Source organism: Oncorhynchus gorbuscha, linkage group LG23, assembly GCF_021184085.1.
Source record: "Oncorhynchus gorbuscha isolate QuinsamMale2020 ecotype Even-year linkage group LG23, OgorEven_v1.0, whole genome shotgun sequence".
NCBI classification, from domain to species: Eukaryota; Metazoa; Chordata; class Actinopteri; order Salmoniformes; family Salmonidae; genus Oncorhynchus; species Oncorhynchus gorbuscha.
This window is the reverse complement of record NC_060195.1, coordinates 42,449,934-42,464,546: the sequence shown is the minus strand read 5'-3', so window position 1 is coordinate 42,464,546 and position 14,613 is coordinate 42,449,934. Positions and strand designations below refer to the sequence as shown.

Sequence of the window (14,613 nt, the reverse complement as noted above, 5' to 3'; positions counted from 1 at the left end):
ACCAGGTGAATCCAGGTGAAAGGGGGGTTGGGGGGGTGCAACTCAATATTTGGAAGGTGTTCCTAATGTTTTGTATAATCAGTGTATATGCTTGATATCTCAATCTGTCCGGCTCATAGGTCTACCCGGGGATGGCCCTTTCATCAGTGTGCAATTTCACAGTAAACAATTAAAGGGAGTCATGTCAAGCTGGCCAGTTTAGGAGAGACTGCTATTCGTGATTTAGTATTGCTGAGTGAGGAACTGTAGGGTGTCAATTGAATGTCCCCTGTTGGACTACAAAACTCACCTTTCAGCCACTTCAAACCAACAGTGCCTTCAGAAAGTATTGACACCCCTTGACTTTTTTCACACTTTGTGGTACATTGTTTCATAAAACAAAAAACACTAATATATCTTTATTACATAAGTATTCAAACCCATGAGTCAATAAATGTTAGAATCACCTTTGGCAGTGAATACAGCTGTGAGTCTTTCTGGTTAAGTCTAAAACGCTTTCCACAACTGGATTGTGCAACATTTGTCCATTATTATTTTCAAGATTCTTCAAGCTCTGTCAAATTGATTGTTGATCATTGCTAGAAGAAAATGTTCAGGTATTTTCATGGATTCTCAAGCATATTAAAGTCAAAACTGTAACTCATCCACTCAGGAACATTCAGTCTTCTTGGTAAGCAACTCCTGTGTGGATTTGGCCTTGCGTTTTAGGTTTTGTCATGCTGAATGTCCTGCTGAAAGGTGAATTAATCTGCCAACGTCTGGTGGAAAGCAGAGGTAACCAAACTTTTCCTCTAAGATTTTGCCTGTGCGTAGCTCAGTTCCAATCCTTTTTTATCCTGAAAATGTCTCCCGTCCTTAACGATTACAAGCATACCCATAACATGATGCAGCTATCAGGTATGAAGGGAAGACCCAGATGCAGACCACGTCGAATAAACAATAGTTTAATGTTCCAACAGGGGCAGGCAGCAGACAAGTTATTTTTGAAATTTTATTTAACTAGGCAAGTCAGTTAAGAACAAAATCTTATTTTCAATGAAGACCTAGGAACAGTGGGTTAACTGCTTTGTTCAGAGGCAGAACAACATAATTGTAATTTGTCAGGACGGGGATTTGAACTTGCAACCTTTCAGTTAGTAGCTCAACACTCTAACCACTATGCTATCCTGCCATTAAGACAATCAGAAAACCAGAGGCCGGGCAACGCTACAGGCAGACTCAGGATCTGAGTAAGGCAGAGGTCGCTAAATCCAGAGGGGGCTAGCAGTACAGGTTAGCAGGCTCGGGGACAGGCAGAGTGGTCAGACAGGAAGGCTCAGAGTCAGGACAGGCAAAGGTCAAAACCAGGAGGGCAAGAAAGAGAGTCTAGAAAAAGCAGAAGGTGAGCCACAAAACACTGGTTGACTCGAGCAAACAAGACAAACTAGCAACAGACCAACAGAGAACAAAGTTATAAATACACAGGGGATAATGGGGAGAGATAGGTGACACCTGGAGGTGGGTGGAGACAATCACAAAGACAGGTGAAACAGATCCGGGTGTGACAGCAGCCACCACTGTGATTGAAAATATGGAGAGTGGTACTCAGTAATGTGTTGTATTGGATTTGCCCCAAACATAACACTTTGTATTCAGGACAAAAATGTAATTGAATTGCCACAGTTTTTGCAGTATTACTTTAGTGCCTTGTAGCAAACAGGATGGATGTTTTGGAGTATTTTCTTATTCTGTACAAGCTTCCTTCTTTTCACATTGTCAATTAGGTTAGCATTGTGAAGTACCTACATGTTATTGATCCATCCTCACGTTTCTCCTATCACAGCCATTATTATCGGTAATTGTTTTAAAGTCACTATTGGCCTCGTGGTGAAATCGCTGAGTGTTTTCCTCTCTCTCCGGCATCGGAGTAAGGAAGGACGCCTGTATCTTTGTAGTGACTGGGTGTATTTATACACCATCCAAAGTGTAATTAATAACTTCACCGTGTTCAAAGGGATATTACATTTCTGCTTTTGTTTTACCCATCTACCTATAGGTGACCTTCTTTGTGAGCCATTGGAACACCTCCCTGGTCTTTGTGTTAAATCTGTGTTTGAAATGTACTACTCGACTGAGGGACCTTACAGATAATTGTATGTGTGGGGTACAGAGATGAGGTAGTCATGTTAAACACTATGGTTTCACACAGAGTGAGTCAGTAGAACTTATGTTGTGACATGTTAAGCACATTTTTACTCCTGAATTTATTTAGGCTTGCCAAAACAAAGAGGTTGAATACTACTGAAGACATTTCAGCTTTTCATTTTTAATACATTTGTTAAAAAAATCAACAAACAAAAAAAACATTTCCACTTTGACGTTGTGGGGTATTGTGTGTAGGCCAGTGATAAAAAAAAACGATGTTTACTCCATTTTAAATCCAGCCTGTAACACCACAAAATGTGGAAAAAGTCAAGGGGTGTGAATACTTTTTGAAGGCACTGTCGTCCAGGTGTGATCATGTTAAGAGGGTTGAAATATGTTTGCTTGTGAAAAGATGAACTATCGTTTAATAGTTGTGAGACAAACTCTCTGTAACGCTCCGATTTTGCACTTCCTGCTTTTCATAGAGCTGGGCAATAAAGTAGGGGAAACTGAGACATGGGTTGGTTGTCACAGTTCTCCAGACCTGTGTCAAATACATTCAAGTTCTCGAGGTGCAATTGATTATGTTCACAATAAAACCAATGGAATACTGGAGTGCATACTCCAAGTTAAATCAAGCATGCCTTAAATAATTTGAAGTATTTTAAAGTCACTTCAAGAGTTTCTTTATCTCAATAGTTGTCTGATAGTACATCTGACAGTTGCTATATCTGAATTACCAAGTGGTCTAAACCAATATTATATATTTTTAAACCACATTTTCTAATGGAAATCTTTATTTATTGAGATAATAATCATCCTTACTAATAACAATCTAATCTAATTGTGTACATCATGGCATGACAAACCATATACATTTTTTACATGCTTACTTTAATATACTGGTATAAAAACAGCAAAACATTTCTATATGATTAGATTAGTTATGCAGTATCACCAGACTGCAGTACGACCATGCTGTAGCGTAGAATCTAGATGGAGAGATGTGGAGCTGTGGTCCACGTAGCAGGTGTCTGTCAGAGGGCAGTGGGTACTATTGGAAATCCCAGTAGCTATGTCTCACTGCAACCCCCGGTGGAAGTGGACATCCTGTGGATATCAGGCATAGAGAGGATGTTTCCACAAATCAATATTACTCAGTGGATTTCCTACATCAACTCCCTGAGATCCTACCATCTGTGACATATAGCTTGAGCACGTAAGTCCCTGCTGGGCTGGGTTCCAATACTATCCATTGCTCCCTTCCCTCTCTCCTTGTTGATTCCCCTTGTTCTGATGATCGTAAAGATCTGGGTAGGTCTTTTCATTGATGGGGTGTAGTTTCTGACATATAGCTTACAATGATTTTCAGATCTGCAAGGGTAAGTAAACAATGTCAGGGCCTGGGGCAAGGGGACATGTTTTTGGTTTGGAATTGAGCCATAGACATAGAACACCACTCAACGCCTGTCAACCTCAACTGACTAAAGTGAGTGGGTCTGGTATGTCTCAGTTCAAATAAGGGTTGTATTTGAATTGTCTTCGAATTTCTCTAATGTATGTTTTTGCCATTTATTTGTTGAAAGTAATAACATTAAAGGCAAGCTCATGCATAGTTGATAATTACTTTTTAAAATCAATTTTACAATATTAGATTTTTGTCCTTCTAGGAAATGTATCCTTGATAAAATTCTAAATCACCATGTAAGTAAGCCATGTATTAAGGTAGTTGTCAGAGAATCTTTGGGCGGCTGACAGTAGGGGTAGAGGTAATAGCCAGTGATATAATGTTACAGTAGGTGACAGAAAAAGGAACATTGAGGAGAGACGCGAGTGACACTGTTTGAAAAGAAAGCAGACAGACAGTGTAAAGTAAATGTGTCTGAACATGACTCAGATGAGGCTGAGACTCAAGGCTTGTCAGGTTAACATGAAAGGACATGAAGAGGAAGATACAGTAGGAGGTGTGTTCATTGGACAATATGGCTCTAAGATATGTTTTTTAGGCTTCTTATGGAGGGACATAACCGTTTTTTGTTCATAATGCATTGCTAATAAGGCACTATAAATGTGCTTATACTGCATTATGAAACGGATATTCAAAGGAAGTGTGACCAGCTTTCTCACCTCAACCTCTATGCAAAATGTGTCTTCAAAAGTTTGTTTCGGATTTTAAAAAACTCCTCACACCGTAAAGGCATAACTCCTCCCATCCACCAGCAAAGTCAATGTAATGTTATCCATTTCCTGCTCATCTGAGCTGCTTAAATAATGTATGGATTACCATTTGTTTGGTCTTATCATGTACAGCAGACGTTAAAACATTCCCGTGACATGTTAAACAAGTCTTTCTGTCTCTGTTTTTCCCCCCAGTGAAATGGATCACAGGTCATACAGCAACTACAGTACATCACGCTGACATAAGAAATACACATCTATCCATTCAAGCATTTATTCAGACGTTACCGTTGTTGTTTGAAGCCCCTGCTGTGGCCCTGTACCAATCACACGGAAGCAGAGTGACACCACACGAGCCGGGTCCCTTTGTTTCAAGTGTCACAGTTCCCGCCTGGCCATGCACTCATATTTATGTTGATCTAAAAGGAAAAACGAAACCCAAATCAACACTCTGAGACGCTTGATATACAACAACTACTTCTCACCGTCTCACGTCAGAATTAGATGTTAATCCGTGTTTCTCAAACATCACATTTCGAAGTTGTTCCAAACATCAAATTTCAAAGTGGTTCAATTTAAATATAGGCATTCAATCAATTTTTTAAAGTAAGGTATTAACGTTTAGGTATTAACTCCAAAATCTTACGCTTAGGCATTAACTTTGAAGCGTTAAGGTAAAGGTTTGGGTTAGGCTTAAAACAGCAATATCTAAAACAAATGTCTAACGCTAGATTCAAACTTGCAACCTTTGGAATCAGAGAAGCAGATGCTTACTCCCATTCACCATCCCCACCCACAACGCCCGAGCAAAATCAAAACCTGGTTGAAGGTAACAGCGCTCACTGTTGCCCCTAGTGGCCGGTTTCCACATCCTCTCCCGACGTCTGGACGTTGAATACTGACTTCTATCACGGTGACCTGGCTGGTTACATATGGCCGGCCCAATGGAACCCCAAAAGACACTTAGTGCACATTCCTAATAGGCAATTGCCCATTACAATAGACGGGTTAGCTGACAAAGTCACAAAAATTATGAGCGTGTTTTGATGTGGCTGGAAGACGTTCCTTGTTTTGATTCTGAATGGTCAGATAGCCAGCAACAATGACAAGAAGCTGCCAAGTGGGGAATCGTAGGTGGCTCGTTTCAGCTCGTTGTATCTTGTAATTGATTCCATGTCTTGTTTTGGCTGATGTCATGTCTATGCTAATTTGGCTAAAATTCGCTAGCTAGCTAACCAACAACTGTAACAATGTATTTGAGAGAAAGCAAGTGCTCATTGTGCAAACATATTTATGTTTTCAAGAAACATTTGGGGACTAAATATAGTTTACATGTTGTCAACAGTCTAAGCCAACCCCATCTGTTTTACCTCATAGTTGCACACGTGTCAGTATTGTTGCTAAACAACCAACCCGTCCATATATTTGTGACAAGACTACTATAAAACCGAATACTCAATATAACAACACATGGCTGAAGAAAAGACTGTTAGAAAACAGGGCTGTTTATTTAAGTAATCCAGCCACGGATCATATCATGTTTCTATTCCAGGCACATTAGGGCCGTGGTACCGATCCTTTGAACACTTTCAAGGGTGAAGCCAACATGCTCAATGTGTAGCAATCGATTTGGAGCCAAAACATCAGAGATGTGGTGTTTTTTCTGCAGCCTTTAATATAACTTCACAGAGCAGGAAGTGTGTGAGTCATGAAATTTGCCCTGGTTATCTGCTTTCACACGCTCCGGCCAGCCGGCCAACGGCCCTCGGAAAAGGGACGCCCAGAGCTGTTTCAGCGTCACACAAACTTGCACGCTCCCAGCCTTCAAAGCATGAGCCTGTGACTGACACAAGCAGACTTATATACACACGCAAGCACACTCGTATACACATGCACACACACAGGCGTGCACACACACACACCACAGACACACACATACACAGACACACACATACACATGCAAGCTAACAGACAGGCATACACACACACATCTAGGCATACACAGGCGCACACAGACAGACAGACAGACAGACAGACAGACAGACAGACAGACAGACAGACAGACAGACAGACAGACAGACAGACAGACAGACAGACAGACAGACAGACAGACAGACAGACAGACAGACAGACAGACAGACAGACAGACAGACAGACAGACAGACAGACAGACAGACAGACAGACAGACAGACAGACAGACAGACAGACAGACAGACAGACAGACAGACAGACAGACAGACAGACAGACAGACAGACAGACAGACAGACAGACAGACAGACAGACAGAGACAGACAGACAGACAGAGACAGACACCAAGTGACTTTAGAACTCCTTCATAGTAAGGTTCTCACTTGTAAGGGGGAGGGGGAGAGAATGTGTGGGGTCAGCTCATATGACCTCTTGCTGCAGCCCCTGTGTCAGGATTGGTCAGAAGCCTCCCACTGGCTCAAAGTGGTTTGGTCAACGTTTTTGTGTGTGTGAGAAAGGAGAATAATTGGAATTGATCTGAATGAACAAGTTTGTCTGAGATTATTCATTGTCTATTCCTACTATCCAGACAATTCAAGAGGGCTTGCCATTCTCTTTGACATTTAACTCTTTATGACAATAGCAACATGACTTGTATAATATACAGTAGAGCCATCAAAAGGAAAGTATGCACCTTTACATTGCTGAATGGAAATGTGCATTTAGTGGAAACCTCTAATGCAGGACTGTTCAATAGTTATCTGTTTATTGTTAGCCAATTTAAATTATGGGAATATTGTATTTTACCAAAAAGTAGGCCTACTAATGTTGAGTAAGGTCGTCAATTACGCTATTGTAACACGCTAATTAACAACCTTGACTACAATGTAACCGTGTTGAAAGTGTTAATACATTCGTAGCTTTTTAAATACTGTCATTCAAATTTACACGTTGGTAAAAATCTAGGGAAGAATTCAAGTATTTTAATTCGCCACCGTTCCCTGTTCAAAAGAGAAGAAACGAATATTCGCCCGCTATAACTGGTTTGCACCCATATTAAAACATGCATTTCTAATTTGAAAACATATGCTGTTGGTCATGAATTATTAATAATAATCCATTAATATGACAAGAACTATGCTTGATTTGTTTGGGAGGGTGGACAATTTCCTCCAACATCTCTGTGAAATCAGAAACGTTTGAATACAAATTTCATTTAATATGATATTGCTAAGCATGCATTCATTTAAACTTGTGCACCAGTGTATATGAAATGAAAAATTGCAAGGATATTTCGAGCATATTTGCACAGAACAGAAAGGCCTAAACAAGTTGACATGAATAACAAATTCGGTAGAAAATAGCTTTCAGAAGATCAGAGTTGCATGTAATTGGTGTGTGTAATTGGACAATAAATAGACACCATATTGGCAAAATGTCTCACATGTTTGGCACACCATGACATGAATATTGAGAGCTTGTTAATTATTTAGATTAGAGTCAACGAGACAGGCACGGATGTGTGCTCTCACTTGCTTAATTTGTATTCCCAGTGTTGGAACAGAGGTGATTGGCTCTCTGCATTTTCTGTAACATCCTTATCATAAGGAACCCAACATGAGTTGACCATTTTGGATAAACGAATTGAATCAGCATTCCCATTATGTTTCGTGATAAGTAGGCTAAAATCACAATGGCAATAAAATAGGAGAACCACAAATAAACAGAAACATTTGCACGGGTGTAACACATCTTTGAAAAAAAGGTAAAGAAAATGATGCTTATTCTCTAAAGTCTATTCGAAGTTATTATATTGTTGCTGTTTGTGGTAGCCTGATAAACGTTGAGGTGGTGCTATAATAGCACCATAGGCCCAGCACAGTGGAAGATGGAAGATGAGCTCTTGAAATAACAGTAACTTCATGAAACAAGTCGAGTTTATTTTTGACTGATTGTCTACAACGATATAAAATGAATCTCAATCAAGACGGCAATCAAACGGAAGAGTTTTAAATATTATTTAGGACGATAGCTTCGCAGGAGGTAAAATTGGGCTGCATCAAAAGAAATGTGGTCAATTGATTTCCTTCCAAAATAAATAGAATCTTAAAAATGTTGCATAATTTTCACTTAAAAAAATGTGGAATCTTTCGGTCACCGAAAACAAAATGCAAGAGCAAAGCAAGCACTTGTGTTCAATTAATCATAATATATGCATGTTGACCCTGTTCGAATTTCGTTATTTAGAAAACATTGAAATATATTTCTTACCGGGTAGTCCATGCTTTACAGAAGGAGAGGTCCGAAGTCTTGGGCGGATTCTTTGCAAGTGAGATGTCTCCCCCTGAAGACTTGTCTCTTCAGGCCCTCAGCGTCCAAATGTTGATTGGGTTGTGTATTGAGACGCAGACTGCGTATTCGCAAAGCTGCCAAGACTTATCCTTGTTACCCTATTACTGCTTCACGTTACCTACTCAATCAAGCACGAGATGATCTGAAATAGAAAATGTATGGCCTCCAGGTCTCTAGAAACACATTAGGTGGGCTCTTTTTATGGAAAAGTGTGTTTGGTGTGGCGCTCCAGCTGTTGGATTATGCTATTAGGGCAACATTTTCACCAGGCCTGTTAGGAGCAACAAGAGGTCCATTATAGCATGCAATTTTAGATCATTTATTTTCCCCAATATTTTTTTCTGACCAGAATCATTTCCATAGCATGGGCCCATGGAAATCAATTTTCCCTCCAAAATTAGGTCAATTGTTTTTTTCTTTCATTATATGGGCATGACGAATAACAAGTAAGTTATAAACGTAACAAATAGCTCACCTGAAAATATGAAATAATCCCACAAGCCTAAATAAAACTACCCTGCACATTCCATTTGATTTAGAACGGAAGGCTATTTCCCTCGACATCTGCTGAAAGTTTGAAGGGGGATTTGTATTCTTAGTCAATGTGGCCAACAGTGATAACGTTTCAATTTTTCATCTGCGCCCTAAAATGAGCTTGAGCTCTGCCCCGAAGTCATGAAATCACACGTACCCGCCTCCTCCGTCCCCTAACTATATACCTCTCTTTGTTTGTTTGTTCAAATCTGTGAATTATATTTTCTCGGTGCTGTGGAGTTGTTCTGATTTTCTATAAACGCACTGGTGCATTTGATGACGGACCACAGCACATCATAAACCGGACTGTCTAGACAAAACTACAATGGTGGATCAAACGTGTCAACACAATGTATAAAAGAGGGTTGGCTATGTGGAAAGAAAAATAGTAGGCTCGGCCACATAAAAAAAACAACAAATGTAGGCACTTTTCAGCAAGGTATAACACTGTTATTGTCGTAGTCATAGTTGTCCAATTGTTATTGATATAATGATGATTATTGTTGTTATTGTTATCTAATTGAAAAGAGAGGATGTTGTTCATCTGCCCAACAAATAAGGTATAGCAAAAGTGCACATATTTACCATATGAACGCCTACGCATAGGCCTAGCTCTCAATGCTCAATAGGCTACAGAATAGTTTTGCAATAGTTTATTCGTAGAACATTGCGCTGGTCAAAATACAATAGCCTTACCTCGTATTGGTATAATTGATTATGGTAATGTATTATGTACAATTACTGACATAGACGAATATGTTATGTAGGTCTATAATCACATGATGTATCAAGAAACCCATCTTAAACTTCCAGTGCTAGGCTATATTTTGTATCTCTTTTCAGGAGTCGTGCCCTCATGATTAGTATACGTCAGAGGTTAATGAGCTCGTGCCTTTGTTGTTCGTTCCAATTCCTGTTTGTTGATTCCAGTGTTATTTCAAGCACCAGTGATCACTCGGAGGCCTTGGCTAAGAGGCAGACATGTATTCAGCGGTTAATCTGACGGGGCATCTTGACTCATATGTGTATTGGAGAGGGCCATTGTTTTCGCTATAGATTAGCCGGGTTAGTAGCTCGCATAATCGAAACCCAACAGACACATAGACTCGACAAAACTCACACGAATACTTGGATCGGCACAAAATTCCTCAACAAAAGTTTTGAACAATGTATTTACTTCCATTAAATAAAACACAATAGTTTATTTTTTTGATGTTGAAAAAAACGAAACAAAATTCCATACCAAATAGTATACACAGAGCAAAACCAATGTCATTTTGCAGGAACCTTTGATGCGTCTTTTTATACCCAGGATTGCTACTCTAAATCGATATTCACACAGACATTTAATAATAAATTTATATGTTAGAAACACACAACTGGTGCGTTTAGTATGTACATTCCCTTGTTTGCAAGCAAAACATTATTCCTTTAGGGTTTTCCACATGCTTTGTTAAATTGAACCTTGAGAAGAGAGCAAGAGCATTCGCCTCAATAAACTGGAGATGATATTTAGATATATATACAACCTTTCAGTCAATTAACGTCCAAAATTCGAAACTTTCAAATAAACACGCTTCGAAAATAAAGTAGGTCTATCCTAAATTCTGCACTCGCGGGTGAAGAACAAAATACTCATTAGCCAAAAATGCCTAATAACTTCCGTTTTAAGTTTAAAGCTCCATCGCAGGGTTTAGCTCATTTCAGTGGTTTAGTCTTCTCGTGCCCTTTTGAAAAAGAAAAAAAGGTAGTCTATCGTTCCTGTGACTGGGGTTTATGTATTCTCAGGTATTAGACTGGTCTATCCACGGCGTACTGGCAAGCGCTCAGATTTGAGGCCGGATTCTGAACACTGGTGTATCCAAAACTCGAGTGCTGCTTGGCTTTCAGTCTCAGGCTAGCCAGACTGGAGTTGCAAGTGTCCCTGTACACATAAGGGGGAGTCGGCGGGGCGTACGGGCAGGTTGGCGTGGGAACTCCCGAATTAAGAGAGGGGTTGCTGAGGTTGTTCAAGTTATTGAGGCTGTTAAGGCTTGAACCGGGCACGCCAGTGACCGCGGAGGGCACCATGCTAGAGGTCATGCTCATTGAAGAAATGGAGTTCGGCGGGGAGAACATCGTCTGCGATGACAAAGGGTTGACATTCATGGAATTGAAAAAAGGGAAGCTTTTGGTCGACAGGGAAGCCGACGTTAGCCCTTTGGCGGCCCAGTTGTTATACGTGTAGCTGGGGTACATATCATCGTAGGGCTGCATAAGTCCATTGAACTGAGGACCGAAGCCGTTCTTGCATAGCTCAGCTTGTTGATTCCTTTCCCTTTTCCTCCATTTTGCTCGCCGGTTCTTGAACCAAACCTACAACAAACAAAAAGAGGAGTTCAAAATTTGCTAATTATGTAGGCCTTTAGGCTACATGTAGGCCCCATGTGCTTTATTTTATAGCCAACGCAAATACGACTTGTTGGCTATCTTGTGCAATTCAGAAGAATTGATGGGTAGCCTAATTGGTCAGCAATGAACCAAATGTCGTATTTTCTTTTATTCGTGTGTGGCCTTTAGATGTGTCTTAAATCAAAATCAGACATAGAACTGTAAATCAATTAAATTCATTTCTCACAAATGACAAATCTTGACCTTGTCAGTTTGCAAAAATATACCCACAACTAAAAGTGTAAACACAGGATACGCTTTAAATATATAGAGTTGTTCTCAAACTTGTAATTACTTGACGTTATCAAAACAACTATGGTAACGTAATTTATTTCAAAGCGCAACGCTCCTTGTAATACTACAAGCCTATGTTGGATTGCAACAGGGCGTAATTGATTCCCTTTCTCTCATGCAAAACAATCCGGGTTGATTCCAATATAACCCCAAAAACACATCCAGCGTTCCTAGCTGTCATTGAACCATCTTAATTTCGGAAGGTGTGTAAGCCTATTCCTCCATAGGCAAAGACAAACACGACAGTGACCTTATTTATACATCACGAGAGTGACAAACACAAAATACAAGCTTTGCACCTCTTTCACATGAACGTAGTAACACGATGTGTATCTGTCTGGGGCTAATGTCAAGCCTAACCGCTAACAGTTTAGCCTGTAGTTATTATTTGTTTTCTACAACTAATAAACAACCGTGCTTGTCTTGTTATCGGCAATGTTAGATATCTAGCAATACTGTGATGTTATTCGTAAATATAGTAAATGTGTGACATTGTTATATTAAAACCATTTCCATCGTATCCACTTCATTGATATTGACATTCAAATTGTACTATTTTACAGTAAAACATATTTGTGTAAAGTGGGTGGCCTATCATTTTAATTTTTCTAAATAATAATAAATTATAGGCTTAGCCATCTAATGTTTGGTGTTTTGTGACTTGTTAATTGAGTCATACAATTTTAAAGAATAACCAGTCTGAGTATTTGCTTTTGGCAACCTATTATGTTCCAAGAAAACATGTTCTGGCCGCGCGCAATGAACGTTATGCATGTGTAATAATTGACGTCCTTGCCACCACTCAATATGAGTGTCACAAATCACCCGAAATGATGCACATAAATAGTGTTGGTTTATTCCCAGGGGCCTTACCCGAACACGGGCCTCGGTGAGGTTGGTCCACACCGCTATCTCCTCTCTTGTAGACATGTCCGGATAGCGATTCCGCTGGAACGTGGCCTCCAGTTCCTGAAGCTGCTGGCTGGTAAAGTGAGTCCTCTGTCGGCGCTGTCGCTTCTTTTTAGAAGGGTCGTCTGAAGAGTCGTCATTTTTGCTCTGACCCTTTGAGTCTTTCTCTGTGGAGAGAGTAAACAAATACATAATATATTGTGGTCGGGTCAGTCACAGGCCGTGAAGTATCCTCGGTGATATCATCATGGTGAAACTTGAACCCATTTTAAATCCTTTGAATCAAAAATCGAATCAAACTTTATTTGTCACATGCGCCGAATACTAAAACCCTGAAATGTTTACTTTACAAGCCCTTAACCAACAGTTACTCTTATGCTAATACTACTCATAATGTTACGATTCCTTATTTTCGAATGTTTATGCAGATACATTACAAAAAGGTCATATAAAACGTGACTCCAAAACAATGTCAGTAGGACATTGATTGTTTTGTTTTATTTGCACAATGTGCCAATGGTAATACTGTACAAATGGTCATTTAAAACGTTTATCTGTTTTGTCTTTCATCGAATAAAGGCTTACATTTCACATTTTAAAAGTATTACACGTATAAAGGTATGCGTAAAGAGATTAAACATGATCACAACAAAAATAGAACTTCACCAGAGTCAAAAGTTATGTGAGTAATGAGAGCGTCAAGTTCGGTGACACTTATAACACAAATAAACCAATTACTGGCAGAATCATAATCCGAATATCTGCATAGTCAAACAAAGTGACCCACTGTCAGTCTTATATGTCCAATGACTATTTGCATTCTTAAAATATCATCTTCCTCGGTCTCAAAATGCCTTTGTTGAGAGAGGCTGTAAAGGGAGCCATCTTTTGTTCTTTATCAACAAAAAAACGACCATCCCCTCCTCTCAAAGTCATGTGCTGACAGTATGCACCACGGGATGATTCTTACCTACGGACTCTGGACTGGAGGTGTCCGATACCGTGTGTACCTCTAACCTGTGTTTGGAGTCCACAGACCGCTGCAACGGCTGCAGACTAGAGGCCATTGCTAGTGCCTTGTGTTGCGTGGAAGAGAGTTTAGTCCCGGTTTGGTGGTGGTGGTGATGGTCTAAATTCAATGGATCCTTCATAGAGTTCATATGGATAGGAAAGCGCACGACTCACTGTCAGAGGCGGATTAAGTTCTCTCAGTGCAAGCAAAAAAAAAGAGAGACGTCCGACGGATAGGAGAAAGTGGGAATCAGTGGTGTCAAGATTTATATCAACGCTTCTCCCTCGGAAATTAAAGTAAAACAAAAAAACAAACACCTTTGTTTGAATTGCTTAAAATCTATTTAGAAGAAACCCAGCATAATTCGCGTCGGAGAAAAAAACCCACAGCGTTTTGATTGAAGCAGGGGCAAATAGATAAATCGGGCTGATACTGCTTGCTGCGCGGAGAATCAGAGTGACAAGGACAGGTAGGTGATATTAGATCCAGAGGCATACACACACTACGCCGCTCGCTCTTCATTTCAGCTGTTCGCTGCGCCTTGGCTGTACCACTGTGCCTCTCTCCTATGCCTTTGACGTCACCGAGAGCACTCCCATTTTCTGACAGGCCGTCAATGTGGACATGAAGGTTTGCTTGGCCAACCCGCGCACGGGGAAATAAAATACGTCTGCCAATGTGTTCATGCGGGGTACATAGCTTATTTTTCTTCCAAATAAAACCATGTCAAGAGAGACGGGACGCATGGGGCAGTGTACCGACGATGCACCGAATGCCCATTCTGCAGACCCCCAAGATAAAAACATATAC

General features: G+C 40.2%; 1 protein-coding gene and 1 long non-coding RNA gene across 5 annotated transcripts in view; both read right to left on the bottom strand.

Moving 5' to 3' along the window:
- Positions 1 to 2,624: 2,624 nt before the first annotated feature.
- Positions 2,625 to 8,626, bottom strand: LOC124010557. Its single transcript, XR_006834468.1, has 3 exons — positions 8,544 to 8,626; positions 4,591 to 4,721; positions 2,625 to 3,234 (listed from the first exon to the last, which is right to left on the bottom strand). It is a non-coding gene; the product is annotated as an uncharacterized LOC124010557 (long non-coding RNA).
- A 1,704-nt stretch (positions 8,627 to 10,330) lies between these two features.
- The window catches only part of LOC124010398 (pituitary homeobox 2), a 42,929-nt gene continuing 38,646 nt past the window's right edge, over positions 10,331 to 14,613 (bottom strand). For 3 of the 4 annotated variants that reach the window (XM_046322801.1, XM_046322798.1, XM_046322800.1), the window contains exons 3-4: positions 12,756 to 12,958; positions 10,331 to 11,513 (exon numbers count right to left, since the gene is read on the bottom strand). In XM_046322801.1, the coding sequence (XP_046178757.1) occupies positions 10,950 to 11,513; positions 12,756 to 12,958 (767 nt within the window). In that variant the 3' untranslated portion in view covers positions 10,331 to 10,949. Of the gene's footprint in view, positions 11,514 to 12,755; positions 12,959 to 13,761; positions 14,344 to 14,613 lie in introns of those variants that run through there. The other variant, XM_046322799.1, reaches the window with a different exon arrangement.